We start from the raw sequence: 25,661 nt of genomic DNA, 5'->3' as shown, positions 1-25,661 counted from the left end.
TCTCTGTTTAAATATAACATTAGTTTGTTTTAAGCTTACTTTGTCTCAAAGAAGACAAAAGTTGAAACTATGTATCAGTTTTCAATTTGAAAAGCCACCAGAAATGAAATTGAAAGATACACACACAAAATATATGTATACACAATGTGTTAACTATAACAAGTTCTTTTCATATATAGACTTACAGCTGTATATATAGTCTCATTATTTGATCTTTTATACCATCTTTTACATTATATGATTTCTCTCTGTGTAACTAGCAGTAGAATTCTGGATCATTGGTGTATTCCTGTGTTCACCTTTAATGGTCACTGTCAGACATTTTTACTAGTGGCGTGTGAGAGTTCCAGTTGCTTCACATCTTTACTATCACTTGTACTTTTCTTATAGTTTCACCATCCTTTGAGGGTTATAGTGACATAGAATTTTGGCTTTAATTTGCATTTCCTCGATGACAAATGAAGCTGGTGCATGTCGGCCAGTTGGTACTCTCTTTTGTAACGTGCTTATTTGTCTGACTTTGAAAAATTGATCTGTAGGAATATATATATTTTTTAACATGTTCTAGATTCAAGCCTTTTTTCAGATATATGTATTACAAATATCTTTTATTGCATGGTTTACCTTTTCACACTTTTAATGTGTCTTTTCTCTGAACAGATAGATGTTCTTTATTTTAATCAAGTTCACGTTTTTCTCTTTTTCTCTTATAGTTAATGCTCTATGTGTCTTATTTAAGAAATCTCTGTCTCCCCCAAGGTCATGAATACATTTTATGTTTTCTTTTTAAAGCACTACTACTTTACCTTCCATATTTAAATCTATGATCTATGTAGAATTGGTTGACTTTTTTTGATAAGTTTAAAGTGGAGGAGATCAAGTTTTGTTTTGTTTTGTTTTTCTCCTGCATTTTTTTCCCCCAGTTGACCTGGCAGCACTTATCAAAAAAAAAACTTTTCCCTCCACTAGAATGTGACTGTCTTCACTTTAACTTTTTGAATTCCAAGCTTGCTATTTTCTTTCCATTTTCAGTACATTGTTGAAGTTAAAGTAAGTGCTAGTAGTACCACTCAGATGTCAAACACCATCCCTTTTTCTTCTACATCAAAAGTGTTATTTGTTTATTCAAAATAGATCATATCCTAAGTTGGGTTTAAAAGATATGCTTTCCATTTTTTAAACATGCAGCTTTCTGTAGTGAAGTTTTGTAGAGCCCTGGGGAACATCATTCACACTGAAATCTATGTGAATGGTGCCACTTAGAGTTGGTGCACATGACCTATGGGACAAAATGCAGCAACCCTGAGTGCTGTGTTTAGTAACTGGCAAATTAAAAAAGAAAAACCATTACCTTTTTCTGTGTGCCAGCAATCCACATTTTTAACAAATGAGCATTATTTGTGTTCAAATATTGTGATGTGCCACAATTTTAAGGAAGTGGAATGACAAAAGAAAACAAAACTCTGAGGTGATTCGTGTGGCTGTTCAGAATTTCCTAGCTCTTATAACTTTTTTAATGTTTCACATTTGCATTTATTTTTTATCTAGAAAGAAGTTTGTGTCAGCCAAGATATTTTATACCAGTTCCTTTCTAGATCACACTTTCTGTCCTAGAAGAAACTTTCCAGGACTCCCTTGAGTGATCTAAACTTTAATTCACACATTGAGGAGGTGACCCTTGAGGCCTGTAGCTAGTCTTATATGTATTTTCCTGGAGACATGTAAGGTTCCAAAGGACCTCTTTCATATATCTTTTAAGCTATATCTAATGAAGTTACTTTTCTCCACAAATAAGTTCTCCTCAGATTTCATGCCCTGGTTTTAATCATCAGCAAATGTGCCTGACCAGTGACTTGGGAGGATTTTTTTTAATTAACATCATAATCTTATACCATTAAAAGAAATCTTGAAAACATTGGGAGTGGAGTTGGGACAAGAATGTAAAATCAGAATCATGACCCCTATTAGGAAGGATATGGAAGTGCTTCATTCCTGCTAGGCTTAGTTCAGCTGGTTAAATTGAACTTGGTACAAGTAAGAAAAAAAAAAAAAAAAAAAAAACCTCTGTCAGTGCCACAGACTGCAGCTCTGTCTGTGGGTATCTCCAGCACCAAGGATCGCTGGTGACTGGTAGACAGCTTAATTTTGAGATTAGTTCAGCTCAGCACAAAACCCTAACTCATCTTGGAAAGGCAGCCCAAAGCTATGTTCAGAAAGTAGGTCAGCAGCATCTTAAATAAATAATAAGGATGGAATTTTTAAACTTTTGAGGTCTTCCAAATGAGAAGAACCACAACAAACAATGTCTAACAAAAATTTTGTGTGCCTTTAGACACTTTGCTAGAATCTTATACATTCTATAAATTGAAAATAGTTGTCATGGCAGCATATGTTTTTGATACCTTAATGATGAATATTGTTTAGAGATGCACTTCTAGATGTTGTTATATATTATTTAAAAGGCTGCCCCTGCCTTTTTAAGTGACCTGCACTGTTCTCTAACACCTGTTTTTAAGATTTTTTTTTTTATTATTATTATATGCAGTCTACATAAGGGAGTATTGATTCTGGTTCTGTTGTCAAATCTAATTATTTGCATTTTGAAAAAAAATAGAAAATTGAGAGATCTATGCTCTGCTGATCACACTGTTTCTTCAACTGTATTAACTCAAACAATATCAAGCACATTATATGAAAGGCATTGTGCTATGTATAGTGGAGGAGATCATGAATAAATGCAAAAAAATTCCTAGTTTTAAAATGAGATTCTGGTAGAAGAGAAGAGGGAAGGAGAAAATTAGTATTTCTTGAGGTTCTATTATACATGCTAGGCATTAAGCTACTTCACTTACATGTTTTCATTTAATTCTCAATATGGCAACCCACTCCAGTACTCTTGCCTGGAAAATCCCATGGACGGAGGAGCCTGGGAGGCTGTAGTCCACGGGGTTGCAAAGAGTCGGACACGACTGAGAGACTTTACTTTCACCTTTCACTTTCATGCATTGGAGAAGGAAATGGCAACCCACTCCAGTGTTCTTGCCTGGAGACTCCCAGGGACGGTGGAGCCTGGTGGGCTGCTGTCTGTGGAGTCGCACAGAGTCAGATACGACTGAAGTGACTTAGCAGCAGCAGCAGCGTAGTTCTTCCAGTGATGTCCTCATATGAGGCCTTTGAGCAAGGGATTAAGGGAGTTGCCCAAGGTCACATAGCTAGTAAGGGTCAGTAGTAAGGCCAGATCTGATTCTAAATCTCTTGTTTTTAAAGTGCCCATTGAGAAGACAGGACTGTTACTGTTAAGAAGAAGGGGTCAAATTTGGGCATAGGGAGATAGACGGAAGGTTGTTTTAGGAGAGGGAAAACTTTTGAAGGCCAGAAAACTTCGCCATGTTCAGCAAACATCCAGGTACTCAGGCCAGACGTGACTACATGATTCTCAAATTTTTGGTCTCAGGACCCCCTTATATTAAAAGCATTGAGTGCCTCAATGAGCTTTTGTTTGTATAGGCTGTATCTATTACTATTTACCATGTGAGAAATTAAAACAGAAATACAAAAATATTTAACAATTTTAAAATAACAATAAAGTCATCCAGTTAGAACTGGACATGGAACAATAGACTGGTTCCAAATAGGAAAAGGAGTATGCCAAGGCTGTATATTGTCACCCTGCTTATTTAACTTATATGCAGAGTACATCATGAGAAACACTGGGCTGGAGGAAGCACAAGCTGGAAGCAAGATTGCCGGGAGAAATATCATTAACCTCAGATATGCAGATGACAGCACCCTTATGGCAGAAAGTGAAGAAGAACTAAAGAGCCTCTTGAGGAAAGTGAAACAGGAGAGTGAAAAAGTTTGCTTAAAGCTCAACATTCAGAAAACGAAGATCATGGCATCTGGTCCCATCACTTCATGGCAAATAGATGGGGAAACAGTGTTAGACTTTTTTTTTTTTTTGGCTCAAAAATCACTGCAGATGGTGATTGCAGCCATGAAATTAAAAGATACTTACTCCTTGGAAAGGAAAGTTATGACCAACCTAGACAGCATATTAAAAAGCAGAGACATTACTTTGCCAACAAAAGTCTGTCTAGTCAAGGCTATGGTTTTTCCAGTGGTCATGTATGGATGTGAGAATTAGACCATAAAGAAAGCTTAGTGCCGAAGAATTGATGCTTTTGAACTGTGGTGTTGGAGGACTCTTGAGAGTCTCTTGGATGGCAAGGAGATCCAACCAGTCCATCCTAAGGAAATCAGTCCTGAATGTTCACTGGAAAGACTGATGTTGAAGCTGAAACTTCAGTACTTTGGCCACCTGATGTGAAGAGCTGACTCATTTGAAAAGACTCTGATGCTGGGAAAGATTGAGGGCAGGAGGAGAAGGGGACAACAGAAGATGAGATGGTTGGATGGCATCGCCGACTCAGTGGACATGAGTTTGGGTAAACTTTGGGAGTTGGTGATGGACAGGGAGGCCTGGCGTGCTGCGGTTCATGGGGTCATGAAGAGTTGGACATGACTGAGTGACTGAACTGAACTGAGGATTATGTATTAACATAAATAACATTTTTATTAAAACAACTATATATTCCAAAACAGCAACAACAAAAATAAAGTGCCACTGTTTTATACATGTTCAGATCTCATTATAGTCAGGCTTATAAATGATAGTTGAATTCTCACATCTCATGCATTCAGTCTGTCACAGTATTACTTATCTTTAACCTGGAAAATTCTACTGTATACCCATGAGATAATTGAGAGTGAAAAATACAAATATTTTAGTCTTATTATGAAATTACTTTTGACTTCACAGATCTCCCGAACATGTTTTAGAAAACCCAAGGGCATTCTTTGGAGAATTATTGGACATGTTTGTGAATGGGAGCCCTATTGAAAGAGTAGGGTTAGGACTAGAAAATGAAGACCTTCATTGGTTGAATTTGGTCTTTAATAAGTAATAAGGAGCCACTGACATTTTCTAAACAGAAAAATGAAATAAATCAAACTGTGCTTTTAGAAGACTGTTACGCAAGTAATTCGTAGAGTATTAGGAAGCGGTTATAGTTGAACTGTAATAGGTTTCTGAGGTAATAGTTACTGGGGGCTTCCTAGGTGACTCAGTGGTAAAGAATCTGTCTGCCAAGCAGGGTTCAATCCTTGGGTCAGAAAGATCCCCTGGAGAAGGAAACGGCCATCTACTTCAGAATTCTTGCCTGGGAAATCCCACAGACAGAGAAGGCTTGCAGGCCATAGTCCATGGAGTCACAAAATAGTCAGCCACAACTTAGTGACTACACAACAACAACAAATAGGTATTGGGGTAGAATATATTATTTTGTTTGTCTGATGAGGTGAACAAGAAAAAGGGGAGTCAGAATGAGCCTGGTGACTAGGAGACTAATAATTCCATTAATAAATAAAGGGGACACAAAAAGAAGGAAGCTTGGGAAGGAAAATTGTGAATTAAGTTTTAGAATATGTAAAAAATATTTTTCATTATTTTTTAGTCTGAAATAATTTAGTCTTATAGAAAATTTGCCAAATTAGTACAGAAAGTTCTCATAAATCCTTCACTTAATTTCCCCTATTATTTACAATTTACATAACCATAGTTATAGCTCATTTGGTAAAGAATCTGCTTGCAATGCAGGAGGCCCCAGTTTGATCCCTGGGTTGGGAAGATCCCCTGGAGAAGGGAAAGGCTACCCACTCCAGTATTCTGGCCTGGAGAATTCCATGGACTGTATAGTCCATGGGGTCGCAAAGAGTTGGACATGACTAAGCGACTTTCACTTTAATTATAGTACAGTTCAGTTCAGTTCAGTCACTCAGTCGTGTCCGACTCTTTACAGTTATCAAAATAAGGAAAGGAACATTGATATAATATTGTAAACTAAGCTACTGACCTAATTTAGATTTTACCATTCAGTTTTTCACTGTTGTTTTCCTGCCCAAGGGTCCAGTCTGGGATCCTTTCCTGTCCAAGGATCCAATCTGGGATCCCAGATTTAGTTGTTGTACCCCCTTTGTGTGTGTGTGTGTACTTCAATCTGTGACAGTTCCTCAGCCTTTCCTTGTCTTGTAAAAATTTTTAATTAAAAAAAAAAAAAAAACAAAAAACAGAAGAACTTTCCTTGTGGTGCAGTGAATAAGAATCTGCTTGACAATGCAGGGGACACAGGTTTGGTCCCTGATCCAGGAAGAGGACATCTAAACCCATGCACCACAACTACTGAGCCCACATGTTGCAACTACTGAACGCTGTGTGCCTAGAGCCTGTGCTCCATGACAAGAAAAACCAGTGCAATGAGAAGCCCATGCATCTCAACAAAGAGTAGCCCTGCCTCACCGCAATTAGAGAAAGCTGGTGCACAGCACTGAAGACCCAGGGCAACCAAAAATAAATAAGTTAAAATGACCTTTAAAAAAAGAAGATGCTTATATGTAATGGGGGAGAAAAGTGTCGTTTAATCTCTCTTAAAATGCATAAGAAGCTGAGTAAAACAGCATTTTTTTCCTCTAAAAAGTTGAAAAATGAGGGAGAGTGGGAGGGGAGGGTCAAGAGGGAGGGGATATATATGTAAATATATATATATATATATATATATAAAATTATGACTGATTCATGTTGTATGGCAGAAACCAATACAACATTGTAAAGCAGTTATCTTTAAAATTAAAAAAAAGTTGAAAAATTATTGTAAAAATTTAGAACAATGTTAAAAAAAAAAAAAAAAAAGGTGACAACCTACCCCTAGAGATAACTACTATTAAGAGCTTGGTGTGTATTCTTTTAGTTTATTTTCTATGCATATATAGTATTATGGGATCTCTTGGACATACTTCTGCCACATATATTTTTCACTCAAAAACTGTTATTATTTTCACACAACATTGTTTGATGTCAGCATACGTCATACATATGTCATTCTTTTTTTTCTTTTTCTTTTTTTTTAGCCTTATAGTATGTGGAATCTTAGCTCCCTGGCCAGGATTTTGAAAGCACAGAGCCTTAACCACTGGACCACCAGGGAAGTCCTCTCATTCTTTTTTTTTTTTTTTTAAACATTTATTTATTTGGGTGCATCAGGTCTTAGTTGTGACACTCAAGTCATTTGAGATCTTTCCTTGAGGCATGTGGGCTTAGTTGCTCCACACATGGGATCTTAGTTCTCCAACCAGGTATTAAACTCATGTTCCCTGCATGGCAAGGCATATTCTTCACCACTGGACCACCAGGGAAATCCCTCTCTCATTCTTTTTAACAGCTATAGTATCTGATAACATGGCTGTATCATTCCAAGGAACCATTCCTTTTGTGATGGGCCTTTAGGTTATCTCTGTTTTTCATAATTATGCAAAATGCCTGACTCAACATCTTTATATGTGTATCTTTGTCTGTTTGGATGATTATTACTATGAGGTGAAGCTCCTGGATCAAACTATGCATTTTGCACTTTGATAATTATTGCTAAATTTCCCTCCAGAAAGTACTATCTCAACTTATACTCACTCCAACAGCAAGTAACATGCTTTCCTGCCAGAGTCATAATGGAGGTATTCTAATAGGGTGATAGTGGTTTGATTTGGGTAATAACCTTATGGGTATCTTACAGTTTATGCATTGCTTTATCTTATTTTTCCCTACAAAGCACTATTTTGCTTTGTTTTGCTTTTGTATACACACACACAATAATTACAGTGAATGATTCTAGATGCTTTGTCTTTGAGATCTTTTGCTTTTGATCAGGATGGAATACATTGGATCTTATGAGGATCTTATGGACTTGAGCAACTTGTATAATTCACAAGACAGTAGTTCGGCATTAATTCTTAAAGAATGGAGAGAAGAGCAAAGGAAGAGATTACTGACCCTGGCATTTCTTTTTAAAATAAGAATCATTAAATTATTTTTAATACTCCATATGTGGCTGTGATGCTTGAAGTAGATACATAAGAATTCCAGTTATGGTAGAGAAAGCATAAATCAGATAAGAGGGCAGTTTCTGGAAAACTTTGAGTAAATTAAATCAAAAGGGAGAAGTATAAGTAGTCTTTGATTTTTTGTGTTTAAAAGTACACTGGCCTCTGAATAGACTTAGAGCAAAAAGGTACAGTTTTGATATGTCTGGTTATAGTATTTTGTTTTATATTTTCACCTCCTTAGGATATCTCAGAATTTTTCCTTTTTCAAATTTGAGGTCTGTCTTTTTCCAGGCAGGGGAGGGTATATATTGTGTTTTTTGTTGGTCACTCTGTCTGTGCGTATATACCATAGTTTCAGTCACATATTTCCAAACAATGTAATAAGGCATATTTCCAGATACATATTTTTTAAATATAAATTTATTTATTTTAATTGGAGGTTAGTTACTTTGCAATATTATATTGGTTTTGCCATACATCAACATGAATCTGCCACAGGTGTACATGTGTTCCCCATCCTGAACCCCACTCCCACCTCCCTCCCAGTACCTTCCCTCTGGGTCATCCCAGTGCACCAGCCCCAAGCATCCTGTAACCTGCATTGAACCTGGACTGGCGATTCATTTCATATATGATATTATACATGTTTAAATACCATTCTCCCAAATTATCCCACCCTCTCCCTCTCCCACAGAGTCCAAAAGACTGTTCGATACATTTGTGTTTCTTTTGCTGTCTCGCATACAGGATTATCGTTACCATCTTTTAAAATTCCATATATATGCGTTAGTATACTGTATTGGTGTTTTTCTTTCTGGCTTACTTCACTCTGTATAATAGGCTCCAGTTTCATCCACCTCATTAGAACTGATTCAAATGTATTCTTTTTAATGACTGAGTAATACTCCATTGTATATATGTACCACAGCTTTCGTATCCATTCATCTGCTGATGGACATCTAGGGTGGTTCCATGTCCTGGGTATTATAAACAGTGCTACGATGAACACTGGGGTACACGTGTCTCTTTCAATTCTGGTTTCCTCTGTGTGTATGCCCAGTAGTGGGATTGCTGGGTCATAAGGCAGTTCTATTTCCAGTTTTTTAAGGAATCTCCACACTGTTCTCCATAGTGGCTGTACTAGTTTGCATTCCCACCAGCAGTGTAAGAGGGTTCCCTTTTCTCCACATCCTCTCCAGCATTTATTGCTTGTATCTACAGTCAGAATGGCTATAGAGAGCAGCCATTCTGACTGGCATGAAGTGGTACCTCATTGTGGTTTTGATTTGCATTTCTCTGATAATGAGTGATGTTGAGCATCTTTTCATGTGTTTGTTAGCCACCAGATATATATTTTGATAAAGGGATAGAACATTAGAAATTTCAGTTCAGTTCAGTCACTCAGTTGTGTCTGACTCTTTGCAACCCCATGAACTGCAGCACACCAGACCTCCCTGTCCATCAACAACTCCTGGAGCCTACCCAAACTTATGTCCATTGAGTCAGTGATGCCATCCAACCATCTCATACTCTGTCATCCCCTTCTCTTCCTCCTCCCCTCAATCTTTCCCAGCATCAGGGTCTTTTCAAATGAGTCAGCTCTTCACATCAGGTGGCCAAAGTATTGGAGTTTCAGCTTCAATATGAGTTCTTCCAATGAACACCCAGGACTAATCTCCTTTAGGATGGACTGGTTGGATCTCCTTGCAGTCTAAGGGACTCTCAAGACCCTCCTAAAAATTCTAGGATGTGTAAGTCTTCTCACCAAAGCACTTGTGTCATTTTTAGTAGTAACTAATGATTGATGTGAATGTAGAGAGTGAAGAAGTTGGCTTAAAGTTCAACATTCAGAAAACGAAGATCATGGCATCTGGTCCCATCACTTCATGACAAATAGATGGGGAAACAGTGAAAACAGTGTCAGCCTTTACGTTTTTGGGCTCCAAAATCACTGCAGATGGTGACTGCAGCCATGAAATTAAAAGATGCTTGCTTCTTGGAAGGAAAGTTGTGACCAACCTAGATAGCACGTTGAAAAGCAGAGATATTAGTTTGCCAAAAAAGGTCCGTCTAGTCAAGGCTATGGTTTTTCCTGTGGTCATGTATGGATGTGAGAGTTGTACTGTGAAGAAAGCTGAGTGCCGAAGAATTGATGCTTTTGAACTGTGGTGTTAGAGAAGACTCTTGAGAGTCCCTTGGACTGCAAGGAGATCCAACCAGTCCATTCTGAAAGAGATCAGCCCTGGGATTTCTTTGGAGGGAATGATGCTAAAGCTGAAACTGCAGTACTTTGGCCACCTCATGCGAAGAGTTGACTCATTGGAAAAGACTCTGATGCTGGGAGGGATTGGACAGGAGGAGAAGGGGATGACAGAGGATGAGATGGCTGGATGGCATCCCTGACTCGATGGACGTGAGTCTGAGTGAACTCCGGGAAATGGTGATGGACAGGGAGGCCTGGCATGCTGTGATTCATGGGGTTGCAAAGAGTCGGACACGACTGAGCGACTGAATGAACTGAATGATTGATGTGACTATTAAGAATGTTTGATGTACCATCAGCTGCCTCTTTTCTATAATAAGTGAGCTTTCCTAAAATGTCAGCTTAAATAGACAGCTTAAGAACCTGGCCTTTGCAGGAGTTCTCTTGTTAGAGTTTATCTTTCTCATCCTTAGCTCTAACTTCCAACAGGAGGTAGAATCAGGGCACAAAAATTTAAGAACATGATAATGAGTATTTTTCTATACTATTTTGAAGGGATTTGAAAGAACAGTCTGACATTTGAAATTTGAATGCTCTTCAAGGCTATTCCAAGTAAAATATGATTTGGGGTTTTTTGTTAGTAAAATTAATTTTGTATGTATTTATGTATGATTTACTCACATATGCATCACTCTGTAAAATATATACATGCAAATCATTAACAGTTTTTTAAATCTCAGAGACTTTTTCTCTTTTTAAAATTATTTTTAAATTAAAGTATGGTTGATTTACAATGTTGTTAATTACTGCTATATAGCAAAGTGATTCAGTTATACATGTATATATACATATACACTCACACACATTCTTATGTATATTTTCTTTTCCATTATGGTTTATCATAGCAATATTGAATATAGTTCTCTATGGTGTACAGTAGGGCCTTGTTGTTTATCCATTCTATATTTAAAAGCTTACATCTGCTAACCCTAACCTCCCATGCCACCCCTCCTCCAGCTATGTGTGTGATTCTGTTTCAGTTTCATAAGACATTGTCATTTTTTAACTAGTTTTCTAGTTAAAATATGGGCCAAGAAGTTCCATTTATTCATTTACACTAATGTTTAGAAAACTTAACGTGATGAATCTTTTTAAAAGCAATTTCCTAAAAGCCCAAATTAGAAAATGGTTAAATAAAACAGTCATTCTAAAATGAGGCTATGGGGAATTCCCTGGCAGTTCAGTGGTAAGGACTCTGTGCTTCTACTTTTGGGGCCCCAAGTTTGATCCCTGGTTGGGGAACTGATTCCTCAAGCCACTTGTAGAGGGAAAAAGATTTTGCCCAAGATCATGTGGCAAATAACTGATGGTACTTGGACTTAAACTTCAAAGCCTTGCTTTTTTAACACTATCAGTGAAATCTTCTACTTTATCGTTGAACTATACTGGGACCAAAGAAGCTGCTAACTCTGTTAGTTAATTCCTGTTAGGAAGAGAAGCACAGCACAAGCTGTGGGGAAGAAACAACAAAAAGGAAAGTACCAAGTTACTCTGGAAGGGACTAGAAAACTTGGAAGGAGACCTCAGTTTGCACTTAGCTTGGTTACTTACCTCATGTATCAGATTCTTAGGAAAGCTTTTCCCTACCACATCCTCTTTCTTGTTTGTCTCTGTTAGAGCACTAAACTCATTGCAATGATGCTAAGATGCCCATCTTTTTCATTTTAACATTTCTAAAATCTGGATGTGCCTTGTAATTGATGGTGTCTTAAAATTAATCAGCAACATTTGTGCTCAATTATTGATACATAAGGATGTGATTTGCCATTGACAGCATCTTAGATTTGATGAATGCAATATTTGTTTACATGCGTTCCCATGAAATTGTTCATATCATCCCCACAATTTTCAAATACAGAGTATATACAATGATTTTCTAATTTATAGTATCATTCTCTTTTAAGGTCTAGCCTTGTATGCTGAATACATTTTTCTTTGATATCACAGGGATCATAGGTTTGGTGTATCTACTTTCCAGGTCAACATCATCTAGTGTATTCCCACTTCTCAGTAAATGGTATCTACACCTGTAGAAGGCCGACTGCCAGGGTCTGAATCCCAGTTCTACACTATACTAGTTCTGTGAGCACATAATGAACCATGCCACTTTTATTCTTTGTTTATAAAATGGGAAGCATAATAACACCTACCTGACAGGATTATTAAGATGATAAAACATTGAGTAAATATTAGCTGCTGCCTGTTTTCATCATGTATATTTGTGACTTTTGTCCTTCCTCTATACGTGTAATTCATCATCAATCCTGTCATAAGCAGTCTTTTCACAATATCCCAAATCCATCCTCTTTTATCTCCCTCTTCTCTAGTCCAAGCCTCTATTATTGCCTGTAGCAATTAATTTTGTAGCTTCCCCTCTTTCCCATCTCTGATCCATTCAGTACATAGTCAGAGCCATCTTTTAAATCAGATTATGCTACTTCTTAAAACCCCTCCCAATGTACTTGGTATAAAGCCCCAAATCCTGAATATGGTGTATATTGTTATCAGTTTTCTGCCTGGCCTCTGCCTGTTCTTTCAACCTCATCTTATGCTGCCATACCTGACAGTATCAGTTCTTCCAAAACTAACTTCTACTCATCCTTTTAGATTTAAGCTGAAATGTCACTTCCTCAAAGACATTCCCTAACTGATTGCCTAAGTAAATTAGGTTCTTCAGTCCTAATTTACAGTCTTTTATATTGAAATTACGCCTTTCATAGTTGGTGGTGGTCATTTCCTTCCCAACTGAAGGTAAATTACTTCCCCGCAGTCATAGCGTTAGTTATGGTAGGACTGGAATGCCAACCTAGGACTGACCAACTACAGCTGTGCCTTTTCCATGATCTTTTGCTTCCTTGAAAGTAGAAAAGAGCATATGAATCAGTGTGCTAGGCTTTAAGATATGGCCCAGCTACTCTCCTTTCTTTCCATTTAACCTTCATGTTGTTCCTTAAATATCCATCTGTCCGTGAGCCTTCACTCTCCCAAATTAGATTATAAACTGGTTGAAGTAGGATCTGTGTGTTTTGTTTTTTTTTTTTAATCTATAAGGGATCTATGAGGGAAAAAAAAATCCTCAGTTACCCTGCATACAAAAGATACTCAAAAATATTTTGTGTTAGGGATCCTAAAGAAAAACAATATTTTAATTCATTTAATTTTTTAAAATTTGGAGCTGTCTCATGAAGGAATTTAATCTTATTCCATATTCTTCTGTCCATCAATGACATAGTACATTTTATGTGTTCATATTTTGAGTAGAACTGCCTAAAATGATATTTAAATGAATTGTTTGTGTCTTCATGGATTATTGCACTTGTTTCACTGGAAAAGAATTAATCTGAAGTATTTTTGCTTTGCTTCAGGAGTTAAGTGATCTACAGCGTGACCCACCTGCCCACTGTTCGGCTGGACCTGTGGGAGATGACTGTAAGCTTTACTCTCTTGCTAGGATTTTGCTACCATTAATAGTACAGGTTTGAACTCTTATTAATGACTCCAAAACTCCCTTTGTTTGTTTCAGTGTTCCACTGGCAAGCAACTATTATGGGGCCTGTAAGTATGATTCATATATATGAAATTAATCCCTTCAGCCATCCTTCATTCTTATCATTTCATCTTTGATTAGATGTTTGTGGCTAGGGTTGAATTTTCTTGTACTCTGACTCACTCAGAAAGCAAAATATGAGTAAAGGATTTATGATGATTTTCTAGATCCCTGGTGGCAAATACTTGCTCGGAACGCATTTACAGTGCTTTGCCAAATCCCTGATCATTATGCTTAGTAATGGAACACACACAATTTGCAACCAGGCTTCTTGTTTGCTTTATCTTTCTTTAAATACAGAAAGTTGTTTGGAACTAAGCATAATTACTCTCAACGTTTTAGTAGGTTAGATATAAGTCTAATTAACCCAATAATGGAATTCCTACAAGTAACGAGCAGTAAGTTTCACTGCAGTGTTTCATCACTGTGTGAAAGATCAGATACAATTTCGCAGTGGCTCTGTTGCCATCTCATGAGCTTGCCTCTTTTGTTGCATTGTCCTGAATTCAAAATCACCTGCTGTTCTGTAACTGACTTCTTATTATACTTATTGCCTTTGTTAAGATTATTTCTTTCTACACCTGAGAAGCAATTGTGACTTTTCTTTTTGTGGGCAAAAATCTGATTGCGTGAGAATGGGCACTGACACCTCAGGTCTGCATCTGGATAAGAGTGTGTTAGGAACAGGTCTGGCTTTGAGAATCCCAGGGACGGGGGAGTCTGGTGAGCTGCCGTCCATGGGGTCGCACAGAGTCGGACATGACTGAAGCGACTTAGCAGCAGCAGCAGTAACATGTTTCCATGAACATCATTCTGTCCTCCCTCCTTTGAAAGAGCTTTAGCCAGGAAGCCATAGAGTTTTTAATCATAATTGCCTCATGCTTAACTTTTAAAAGATACACCAGTTACTGACTTTTCAGAGCAGGAGTCCTGGGCAAATGTTTTAAATCACTAAATTGTTACATTAAATTCGTTTTTTAAAGGGTGAAGTACAACATATTTATTTAACTACTTGGATAGGAATCTTTTTTCATTGCTTACCAAGAACTTTCAAAATATCACCTCTCACCTTTATGAATTATAGCCCTCCACAAATATTTCTCAGGTGAATCACATGTAGCAATTTATGTTACTCATACCCTCATTTATTTTAGTAATGTAAATATGCCACTGTATAGTTTAATTGAGTATCTAAGAAGATCATATCTTGATTGTAATTAACTTATATTTTCTACATTCCTTATAATTTTTGCTAAACTAGAATTAAACAATATATAGTAAGAATAATTATTCAATATGGTCCTCTAATATCTATGTAGAAACTTAAGTAGGAAGTATTGATAGCCTTCTGTTCTTACCAACATATTGACAGAGTATAACATTATACATTTAAGTAAAATAAATGAATTAAAATAAAATTTAAAAGTATTTTTGCTACTTTTTTTCCCTTTCCCCCTTTTTAAAATCATCCTTTTTTTTTTTTTTTTGCTTGTAACAAGTATTTCCTAATTGCTATAAAGGCATATGGCCAAATTTAAATTTCTCTTGTAAAGTTGATTCCTAATTTGATAATTCTATAGAACTGAATTTCTCTGGTTTCATTTGTGGCTTTTTCCCACTTTCCACATTATTTTGTAAACTGTTACTAAGTGAAGATTTGATTCTTGCGCCTTTAAGGAAGGAGCACGGAAACTTAGTTTTTATAATTAAGAAGAAATATACTAGCCTCAGCCCTTTTCTTTTATACTGATTACTGCTGCAAATCATCATTCTTTTCTCACAGAGTCTTGTGTGTATACTTATCTTTAACAACCTATACTCACAAACAGGTTTATTTGGGCAAGTCACACCACTCTACTGTGTGTGTCCTATTTTTGTTTTGTTTTAAACTATGATTTTGGCATGATTGCCGGAAAATCCTCCTTCATGCCTACAAAGAGAAACCTGTTTTCAAGGTAAATGATTTGAACTTAAGACAAAAGGATGGCATTTTCTTTTTCAAACCATTATATTTGGAGGGAATCATCTTGGATTGCTAATGAATACAGCAGTCAGACACTGATGTAATTATTTTGTAATTTCAGCCTGATAGCGCATATCAAGGTGGAGTCTTCTTTCTCACTGTACATTTTCCGACAGACTATCCTTTTAAACCACCAAAGGTATTTTTATTTTTATCATTGATGTCACCCCTATGTCAGGGAATTTACTCTCTATCCAGAGATATTTTCATGATGTCAAAAGACTGTGGGTGGGTTGGTGTGTCCAAACTTTTATATAAAGCCACAGAATCTAAAATATGTTTCCTCATCAAATATTTTACTATGTCTGTAAACAAAAAGCAGTATCCGTTAGGTTAGAAATTAGCTTCCCGAACCTGTCTTACCTTCCTCATTACATATGTGTAGTTTGGAAGTTGTTATGGTCAAGAATTAGACTTTTCCATTCAGGGGATTTTCTTTCCAAGGCTGATCCTTCTTTCTCAATTTTTAAGTATTCAACCAATATTTATTGAGCACCTACCATATTCTGTTGCACTGGGGAATACAAAATATAATAAATAAGATACAGTCCTTTTATTATATTTAGCATAGGAAAGATTAAGGGCTTCCCTGGTAGCTAGCTAAGCTAGTAAAGAATCTGCCTGCAATACAAGAGACCGTGGTTTGATTCCTGGGCTGGGAAGTTCCCCTGGAAAAGGGATAGACTACCCACTCCAGTATTCTTGGGCTTCCCTGGTGGCTCTGTGGTAAAAAATCCACCTGCAATGTTGGAGACCTGGGTTTGATCCGTGGGTTGGGAAAATCCCCTAGAGGAGGGCATGGCAACCCACTCAAGTATTTTTGCCTAGAGAATCCCCAGAGACAGAGGAGCCTGGAGAGCTGCAGTTCATCAGGTCACAAACAGTTGGACACAACTGAGCAACTAAGCACAAAAATAGGAAAGATTAAAACACATTCTTATTAAATTTAGCTTAGCTCTAAAGAGGAAACCAACAAATGATGGGGTGTCAGTTAGGGAGCGAATCATTAACAAATTCTGTCACTCAAGAGATAATTACTTTAGATTTTTAAAAACATCTGATTAACTTTATATATGAAATGATATAACAATTTTTGTGAAAGATTAGAATTCTTGGTAGATTTCTTAGGACAGGCAATAAGCTGGGGCCCCTTAACTTTCCTCCAGAATAGGGTCAGCATTCTATTTCTAGACCCAGTTGTCAATTGATCATTAAATTAAGGGAAGGATCGGTTTGAGGGGTAATGAAAGCCATGGTTAATATCTCAGGTACTACTCAACTAGTCATACCAGCTATTACAGACTTATTTATTACAGTTTCTAAAATACTTCTCAATTGCTTGGCATTAGGAAGAGCAGGAAACTGAATTTACTTGCTTTCACATTATCAGTAGCTAAAGCTACATTCGGATAAAGTAGATGTTCATCCAGTTTGTGTTGAATACATTTCTCCTCTAAGGTCATATGAAATTGAGGACATTTTACCCTAGAGCAAATTGGTTCTGTTTGCTTTCATAGTTCATGGATTATCAACAATTTTGTTTTGTTTTATGTTTAGATTGCTTTCACAACAAAAATTTACCATCCAAACATAAACAGTAATGGAAGTATTTGTCTTGATATCCTGAGGTCACAGTGGTCACCAGCTCTGACTGTGTCAAAAGGTAATTTCATTTATCAGATTTAAAACAGTTAATAACAGTGAGACAGAAAAAATACAGTGAAAAGGTCTTAGAGACTAAAGTTTGAAACAAAACACCAATCGTGTTTTCTTCTGCTTTGCTTTTGCTTTCCTTTCATAGCTTTTATATTACTCATGCTTGGGGGGTTGATGGGCTGATCTAAATGATGAAATGAGAGAAATTTAAAATGGTAGAACTAGAAATTTGGGAATAAACCTGTTGACAGTTCATTCCTTTAGTTTAGGCTTTATCTTTAAAAACAGACAGGAATACAGAAAGAGATACACACATAGAAGTGAAAATAAGATTTTAGGACCAGTTGTCCCGTTCATTAAATGGAATTATTTATTGACATAATAAAGCTTTACCTCTCTTTTACTTCATCTAAGAAGTAATGGCAAACTAGGCAGATAAAGTAAATGATTTAAAAAGACAGGAATTTGCTTGTAGTCCAATGGGTAGGACTCTAGACTTTCACTGCCAAGAGCCCCAGGTTCAATCTCTGATCTGGGAACAAGCCTCATGGTATAGCCAAAAAAAAAGAAAGACATATTTACACTTTAGAATAATGCAATACATATAGCATGTTAGTCTAAACTTCAGGCAATTAATAGCATCATTTTAAGGACTGATATATACTCCATGCAGATTCTCAACTTTCACAGTTATATAGCATTATTCTTTGCTAAATTATGAGATGTGTATATAGGGCATCTGAAACTGTTTGTTTAATTCACTAATGCTGTTTGCTTTGCCACTCTCTTAATTTTGTCTTGTTTCTAACAGAAGAGAGCCTGAGTTACTATTTTGATATAGAAACATCTGCGCCTCAAAGTAACTTGGTAGTTTTCCCTGTTTATAAAATTTAAGGATACTGTTTCTCTTGAAGAATTTCGAGGAAGAATTGATGATCATTAAAAATTTTTTTAAAGTAAATGCTACCTGATTATATAACTTGTATAAAAATTGATAAGCTTTATAGGAAGCAGTATCCACAGCCATGATTATTTCAAGTATTAGATAAGTAACAGTGCTTCAGATCAGTTAGTTATTTATGAATAGCAATTTTTCTGACCTAAAATGTCCCTATAAAATGTTTGTGTAGATGCTAGTGTTTTTAAAAAAATCTTTCACATAACTGTTACATACTAGATATAGGAAAGATAACTGTCATAAGGTTATTCAAATTAATAAACTTTGCTGCAATAGTATCACAAAATGAAATTCAGTTAGCTTATGCAGGAGGAGAAGGGGACCACAGAGGATGAGATGGTTGGATGGCATCACCAACTCAATGGACGTGAGTTTGAGCAAGCTCCAGGAGTTGGTAAAGGACAGGGAAGCCTGGTATGCTGCAGTCCATGGAGCGGCAAAGGGTTGGACACAACTGAATGACTGAACTGACTGAAGTATGCAGCTAAATAATTACAAGAGAAAGTGCAGACTGCCAGGTGTTAAATACTTCTGATATTGGTAGCTTTTTATAAAAAACAATTCATTTTGTCAACTTCTAGAAACTTAAAAAAAAATTGTTGGAGTATATTTGCTTTACAATATTGTGTTAGTTTCTGCTGTATAGCAAAGTGAATCAGCTTTACATATATATGTATCCCCTCTTTTATGGATTGCCTTCTCATTTAGGTCACCACAGAGCATTGAGTAGAATCCCTTGTGCTGTACAGTCAATTCTCTTTAGCTAGCTTAGAAGTGGTCCTTTAAGAACAGTTTCACATAACCTTAGTTTCCTCATATGTCAAATAAGAAATTATAATAGTATTGCCACATATGGTCACTATACAACTAGCACATAGTAAAGCACTCAGTTCAGTTCAGTTCAGTTCAGTCGCTCAATCATGTCCGACTCTTTGCAACCCCATGGACTGCAGTGCTCCAGGCCTCCCTGTCCATCACCAACTCCCGGAGTTTACCCAAACTCATGCCCTTTGAGTCGGCGATGCCATCCAACCATCTCTTCCTCTGTCGTCCCCTTCTCCTCTTGCCTTCAATCTTTCCCAGCATCAGTGTCTTTTCCAGTGAGTCAGCTCTTTGCATCAGGTGGCCAAAGTATTGGAGTTTCAGCTTCAGCATCAGTCCTTCCAATGAACACTCAGGACTGATCTCCTTTAGGATGGACTGGTTGGATCTCCTTGCAGTCCATGGGACTCTCAAGAGTCTTCTCCAACACCACAATTCAAAAGCATTAATTCTGCGCTCAGCTTTCTTTATAGTCCAACTGCCACATCCATACTGGAAAATCCCATGGACGGAGGAGCCTGGTGGGCTGCAGTCCATGGGATCACTAAGAGTCGGACACGACTGAGCGACTTCACTTTCACTTTTCACTTTCATGCATTGGAGAAGGAAATGGCAACCCACTCCTGTGTTCTTGCCTGGAAAATCCCAGGGACGGGGGAGCCTGGTGGGCTGCCATCTATGGGGTTGCACAGAGTCGGACACGACTGAAGTGACTTAGCAAAACCATAGCCTTGACTAGACAGACCTTTGTTGGTAAAGTAATATCTCTGCTTTTTAATATGCTGTCTAGATTGGTCATAACTTTCCTTCCAAGGAGTAAGCGTCTTTTAATTTCATGGCTGCAGTCACCATCTGAAATGATTTTAGAGCCCCCCAAAATAAAGTCAGCCACTGTTTCCACTGTTTCCCCATCTGTTTGCCATGAAGTGATGGGACCAGATGCCATGATCTTCATTTTCTGAATGCTGAGTTTTAAGCCAACTTTTTCACTCTCCTCTTTCACTTTCCTCAAGAGGCTCTTTAGTTCTTCTTCACTTTCTGCCATAAGGGTGGTGTCGTCTGCATATCTGAGATTATTGATATTTCTCCCAGGAATCTTGATTCCAGCTTGTATTTCATCCAGCCCAGCATTTCTCATGATGTACTCTGCATATAAGTTAAATAAGCAGGGTAACAATATACAGCCTTGATGTACTCCTTTTCCTATTTGGAACCAGTCTGTTGTTCCATGTCCAGGTCTAACTGTTGCTTCCTGACCTGCATATAGGTTTCTCAAGAGGCAGGTCAGGTGGTCTGGTATTCCCATCTCTTTCAGAATTTTCCACAGTTTATTGTGATCCACACAGTCAAAGGCTTTGGCATAGTCATGAAAGCAGAAATACATGTTTTTCTGGAACTCTCTTGCTTTTTTGATGATTCATCAGATGTTCTCAATTTGATCTCTGGTTCCTCTGCCTTTTCAAAATCCAGCTTGAACATCTGAAAGTTCATGGTTCATGTATTGCTGAAACCTGGCTTGGAGAATTTTGAGCTTTACCTTACTAGTGTGTGAGATGAGTGCAATTGTGTGGTAGTTTGAGCATTCTTTGGCATTGCCTTTCTTTGGGATCGGAATGAAAACTGACCTTTTCCAGTACTGTGGCCTCAAATGAACGTTAACTATTGTTACCTTTTCCCTCAAAACATTTGTTTTGTGCGCATAATAGTGAAATCAGGGTACAGGTCTCTTGGTAGCAGGAGCGGGGAGATGAGGAACCTCCCTCTTGCTTAGTTTATAAAGTAGCTTGTATTTTCCTTATATGTGTTCATTTTTCACTGTTTAATATTTTAAATGTTTTATTTCACTTTTTATCATGAGTTAAGTTTAGAAACTTTCTGGAGACATGAGCCCAGATAATTTACCCTGTTCGTTTAATATACCGACTTAAAATTTCTTTGGGTAGATGGAAGATAATAGAGGAATGAAATGTTAGTTTTTCTTAGCCCTTATTGCCCCCTTTCCAGGTCATTTAAGGATCACATCTGCCTAATAAATTTACCTTTGGATGTGTAACGGTAGGAAAAATGAACATAGTAGAGGAAGGTGAAGATGGAAGATTGTTCCAAAGACTCCATGTATCCCCTTGGAAGTGGTGGCATGGAAGCAGACAATGAGGAACCAGAGTCCTTGTTCCCTTCTTTTTCAGATACTTAGTTTTCTTGTTTGTTTGTTTTGCTTTTTAAAGTATAGATATTTGCACTGATATTTGGATTCAACATGGCAAGAAACAACTACTATAGTTTTTCAATTTTAATTTACGTTGTAAAATATAAAAGTTATGTAATGATAGCTGTGCATATTATTTTCAAATGCATTTGATACAAATACTGTACATGTAATAAAAAATTTCATTGAAAGTAATTTACAAATCTTCCCTCTTCAGCTCTAAGCCCAAATAAAGAGTGCATGAGCTCAGTCTCCCAAAATAGTTTGGACTATTAACTATAATTTGATTGCTTTACCTTGAATTGATTAGAACAGAGATTTGTTTGCATTAAAATAGAATAAAAAGTGGACAGTTTTCTTGTTAAAGTAAAAAAGTATCTCTAAGAAACATCTGAGGTTAGGATGCTATTCTAATATTTTCCAACTGTGTATTTGGAGTCTGTGTGTTTTAATCTCAAATGTAATTTAATGTGTTCCTTTTGCTTTTTTTCTTTATAAGTTTATTGTCTATTCATTAAAATTATTTTTACATATGTACTTTTGTATAAAGTAGAAAACTCACTACCTAATATGGTGTTCTCTTTTAAATCTAGTTTTATTGTCCATATGTTCTCTGCTTTGTGACCCTAATCCAGATGATCCCTTAGTACCAGATATTGCACAAATCTATAAATCAGACAAAGAAAAGTAAGTGTTTGCTTATATTGGTTTCTATGCATTTCTATGTAGTCTGCCAAAACATAAGTATTATCAGTGTATTTAAGTACATTTAGTTACGCTCATTATTTTTGTTAAGTTTATCTTTCCAAAGGAGTAAATCTTTCTTTTTAAACTGTTACTTTTTTTACAAAAAATCTCACCCCTTCCCACTTATTGTTTCATCCTTTACTATTTAATAGTATTTATTTTGCCTTTGCATAATATGCATGTTTTTTGATAGTAACTGTCAAGCTATATAATTCTAAGTAGTAAATCTAAAATTTAAGAAGTTGGTAATTGGAAAGTACTGAATGTCATATTCTTTACTTTCTCCCAGGAAGAGAAGTTATCCCTAACTACCCCTAAACTGACCTACACCTTGCTGGTACCATTGATTCATTTGTTTTTTACATATAATGACCATTCAGGGTTGGCTTTTATGGATTTGTATTAGAAATTGACTTCTTTATTTTGTTATTTATGACTTCTTTATTTTGTTATTTATAACTTAGGTACATTTTCATATAGGTTGTAAAGAGATCTATTAGTTTAAGAAATCCCTATGTTTTCTGTTTTATTTATGTATGAACCAAAGTCACATTGACCCAATAATTGGTATGTGTATGATTATTGTGATTAAATGTAAAAAGTTAGACAGTTTTGCATAGACAGATCTTCTAAAACATTTAATTTGTATGTTTTTACTGTATCCCTTTTGTATATCTACAGATACAACAGACACGCAAGAGAATGGACTCAGAAATATGCAATGTAAAATCAAAAAAAAATTTCATATATACCAGAGTACTGTAAAATCTAGGTTTTTTTCAACAATTAGCAGTAAATTGAGCACTGTTTACTGTTTCATTGTACCATGAAATCCTTATTTTTACCCATTTTAAATGTATTTCTGAAGCAAGACAAACTTCCAAAAATATTCTTGAGACTGTGATGAGAGCATTTATCATTTTGTATGCATGGAGAAAGACATTTATTATGGTTTTTAAGATACTTGGACATCTGCATCTTCAGCTTACAAGATCTACAATGCATCTGAAAAGCAACCAAATTATTTTTTGCTGAAACTAGATGTTTTTACATGAGAAATACTGTATGTGTTATCTAAGATGTTGTCAGTTTTATAAATCTGTATTCAGATTTCATTCTTTGTTAGCTCACTTTATAATTTTTATTTTTTTATTGTATAGACTAAATATATTCTATTTACATGTATGTCAACTTGTTACTTCTTCCCTGTGAACAGTATTGAAAAAACCCAACAGCTGATAATGAAATGAATTAACTGTCCCCCTTGTCTTGGGGTATTCTGTAGATTGATTGCAGGTTTCTTAAACCTGAAATGATCTTTACACTGTAATTCTCAGTATACTGATTATGGAGAAACGTTTTGATTTTGTTATACTTGACTTAACTTTATTACAATGTGAATTAATTGCACTGCTAAGTAGAAAGATGTATAACTTTTATTTGTTGCTATTCACATCTGAATTTTTTCTGTATAGGCAATATTATATTGACACCTTTTACAGATCTTAATGTAGCTTTTTCCATTTAAATAAAATGCTTTTTCTACTATTTGTCCTGGTTACTTTGAAAGATGAAAATCTGCCTTATCTACCAGTAAGGATCAATACTCTATATAAAATTTTGCATGAAAATTAATTCCAAATTGTAAGGATGAAGTGTGTTGTACTTGGCATTGAGTGCGTGCTTAGTCTCTCAGTTGTGTCCAACTTAAGCACTGTTAATTATATAAATTTTGCTTTAGATTTGTATCTGTCTACTAAATTGTCAATCTAAAGGATGATATACATTAGTCCTTTGTTACAGAAGAGAATTTAGAATATGATGGGATTTATCTTGGATCCCATATAAAATGAATTATTTTCTAGAGTAGTGAGATGAATGTGGATGAGTGTGGCACTGTCACCCACATTGAAGAAAAATCTTTATAGACCTGAAGAATAATTAGGTTAATTCATTAAAATACCCCTCTAGATGTAACTAGCATTGTATTTCTTAACATTTTAAAATCTAGAATTTCAAAAATAGAATTTTACTGCTATCATAGTTTAAAAGAGGACATCCATGTTTTAACCATAGAAATTATAAAGAAAATTCTAAAATGACACTTTTCCTCTTTTTTATAATTTGTCAGTTTAAAGTGACTTAAATGAGCAGATTTTCTTTGCAGATTAAAAAAAAGAAAACTAGAAAATCCTGATGATCTAACTTAGAAAAAAATGCATCTCTAATTATTAGCATGTTTACCAAACATGAGTATCATTTTTAAGAAGAGTTGTAGGTCTTCTGATTATTGCAGTAGCTGTATAAGTGTCCAAAAATTCTGTAATGGATATAGTCATTAGCAAAGATTTTAAATCACTGAAGTATTTTACCATGGTTCATTATTATTAAAGCACAAAATAACCCAGTGATATAAAATGTGTTTTTACAAATGAATGTAAAATAAATAAATGAATTGTGAAATGGATGTTTAAGAAAATATAGGTTTAAAAAATAACTATATTAAGTGATGTCTTAAAACAGCCTTATCATGAAAAACACTACTTTACTATGTTATTAATAAGCTACGTTGGCCCAGAATTTGAACACTCAACATCATTAAAGTATTTAGTATATTTTGATAATAAAGGGTTTTGTTCCATGAATATCTTTCACTTTTTAAAAACCTTTTATGTGTGTGACATTTATTTTTGGAAGTGTCTGTTTTTCTGTATTAAAGTTTAGAAGCTTGCCTAACTCTTGTTTGCCTTTGCTTACATATGAAATGTACAGCCACTCTCTTGAAGAGTGAGCACAAATTCTCATCATTAATTAAAAGTCAGAAGCAGCATAATGATCAGTCAGATCACTATTTTGGGTTTATTGATGTGTTTAATTCTAAGAAAGAGTACGTCAGTACCTAACTAAATGAAGACAAGGACCTTCTTTCGTAGATTAGCCATTAATTTAAGGACCTCTTGGGAGTGAGGAAAATAGGTAGTCTTTTGAATCCCACCTTTTAAGGTCCTCAGTGCTTTGAGACAGTTAAAAACCATATTGAAATTGGATTCTGGACACTGTCAACTGCCATATATAATAAGTCATGGATTTATTGTATATTTATCAGGCTATGCAGGATAACCTAACCCTTATTCCCCAACTATCTCAAAAGCATATAATTCCTGAACAAGATTTACGCATGCCTATGTAAACCATATATGATTATTCATTTTTGCTACTCCATGAATTCTCTTAGGGGAATTTTTAAAGTTACTTTTTCAATTTCAAAAGAATCAAAATGGGTTAGGTGAGAAACACAAACAGCACAAGGGTAACTTGTGCTGAGTTAGTATTCAAAACAGTAACTTTTTAAAAAATGATAAAAACATGACCATATGTAGTTTTTCATTTCCTTTATTGTTTTATCACAATGACCTGCTTTGTACATGATTTACTCATTGATGTTTTACAGAATCCTGCTCTGTCACAGTTCTGTATTTTTAATTTGGAAAGATTAGGGACATTTAT

The 25,661-nt window shown here is 35.9% G+C and overlaps 1 protein-coding gene across 1 annotated transcript in view; it reads left to right on the top strand.

Moving 5' to 3' along the window:
• LOC138072371 (ubiquitin-conjugating enzyme E2 D1) overlaps positions 1–23,548 on the top strand; it is a 37,421-nt gene extending 13,873 nt beyond the window's left edge. The window contains exons 2-7 of the mRNA XM_068963467.1: positions 13,561–13,624; positions 13,719–13,750; positions 15,827–15,904; positions 17,323–17,428; positions 22,001–22,094; positions 22,836–23,548. Of these exons, the coding sequence (XP_068819568.1) occupies positions 13,561–13,624; positions 13,719–13,750; positions 15,827–15,904; positions 17,323–17,428; positions 22,001–22,094; positions 22,836–22,881 (420 nt within the window). The 3' untranslated portion in view covers positions 22,882–23,548. The remainder of the gene's footprint in view (positions 1–13,560; positions 13,625–13,718; positions 13,751–15,826; positions 15,905–17,322; positions 17,429–22,000; positions 22,095–22,835) is intronic.
• The last annotated feature ends 2,113 nt before the right edge of the window (positions 23,549–25,661 follow it).

The sequence above is a fragment of the Capricornis sumatraensis genome, unplaced genomic scaffold (genome assembly GCF_032405125.1).
Source record: "Capricornis sumatraensis isolate serow.1 unplaced genomic scaffold, serow.2 scaffold13, whole genome shotgun sequence".
Classification (NCBI taxonomy): domain Eukaryota; kingdom Metazoa; phylum Chordata; class Mammalia; order Artiodactyla; family Bovidae; genus Capricornis; species Capricornis sumatraensis.
Note: the sequence above shows the minus strand (reverse complement) of the source record. Positions and strands in the feature narration are given on the sequence as shown.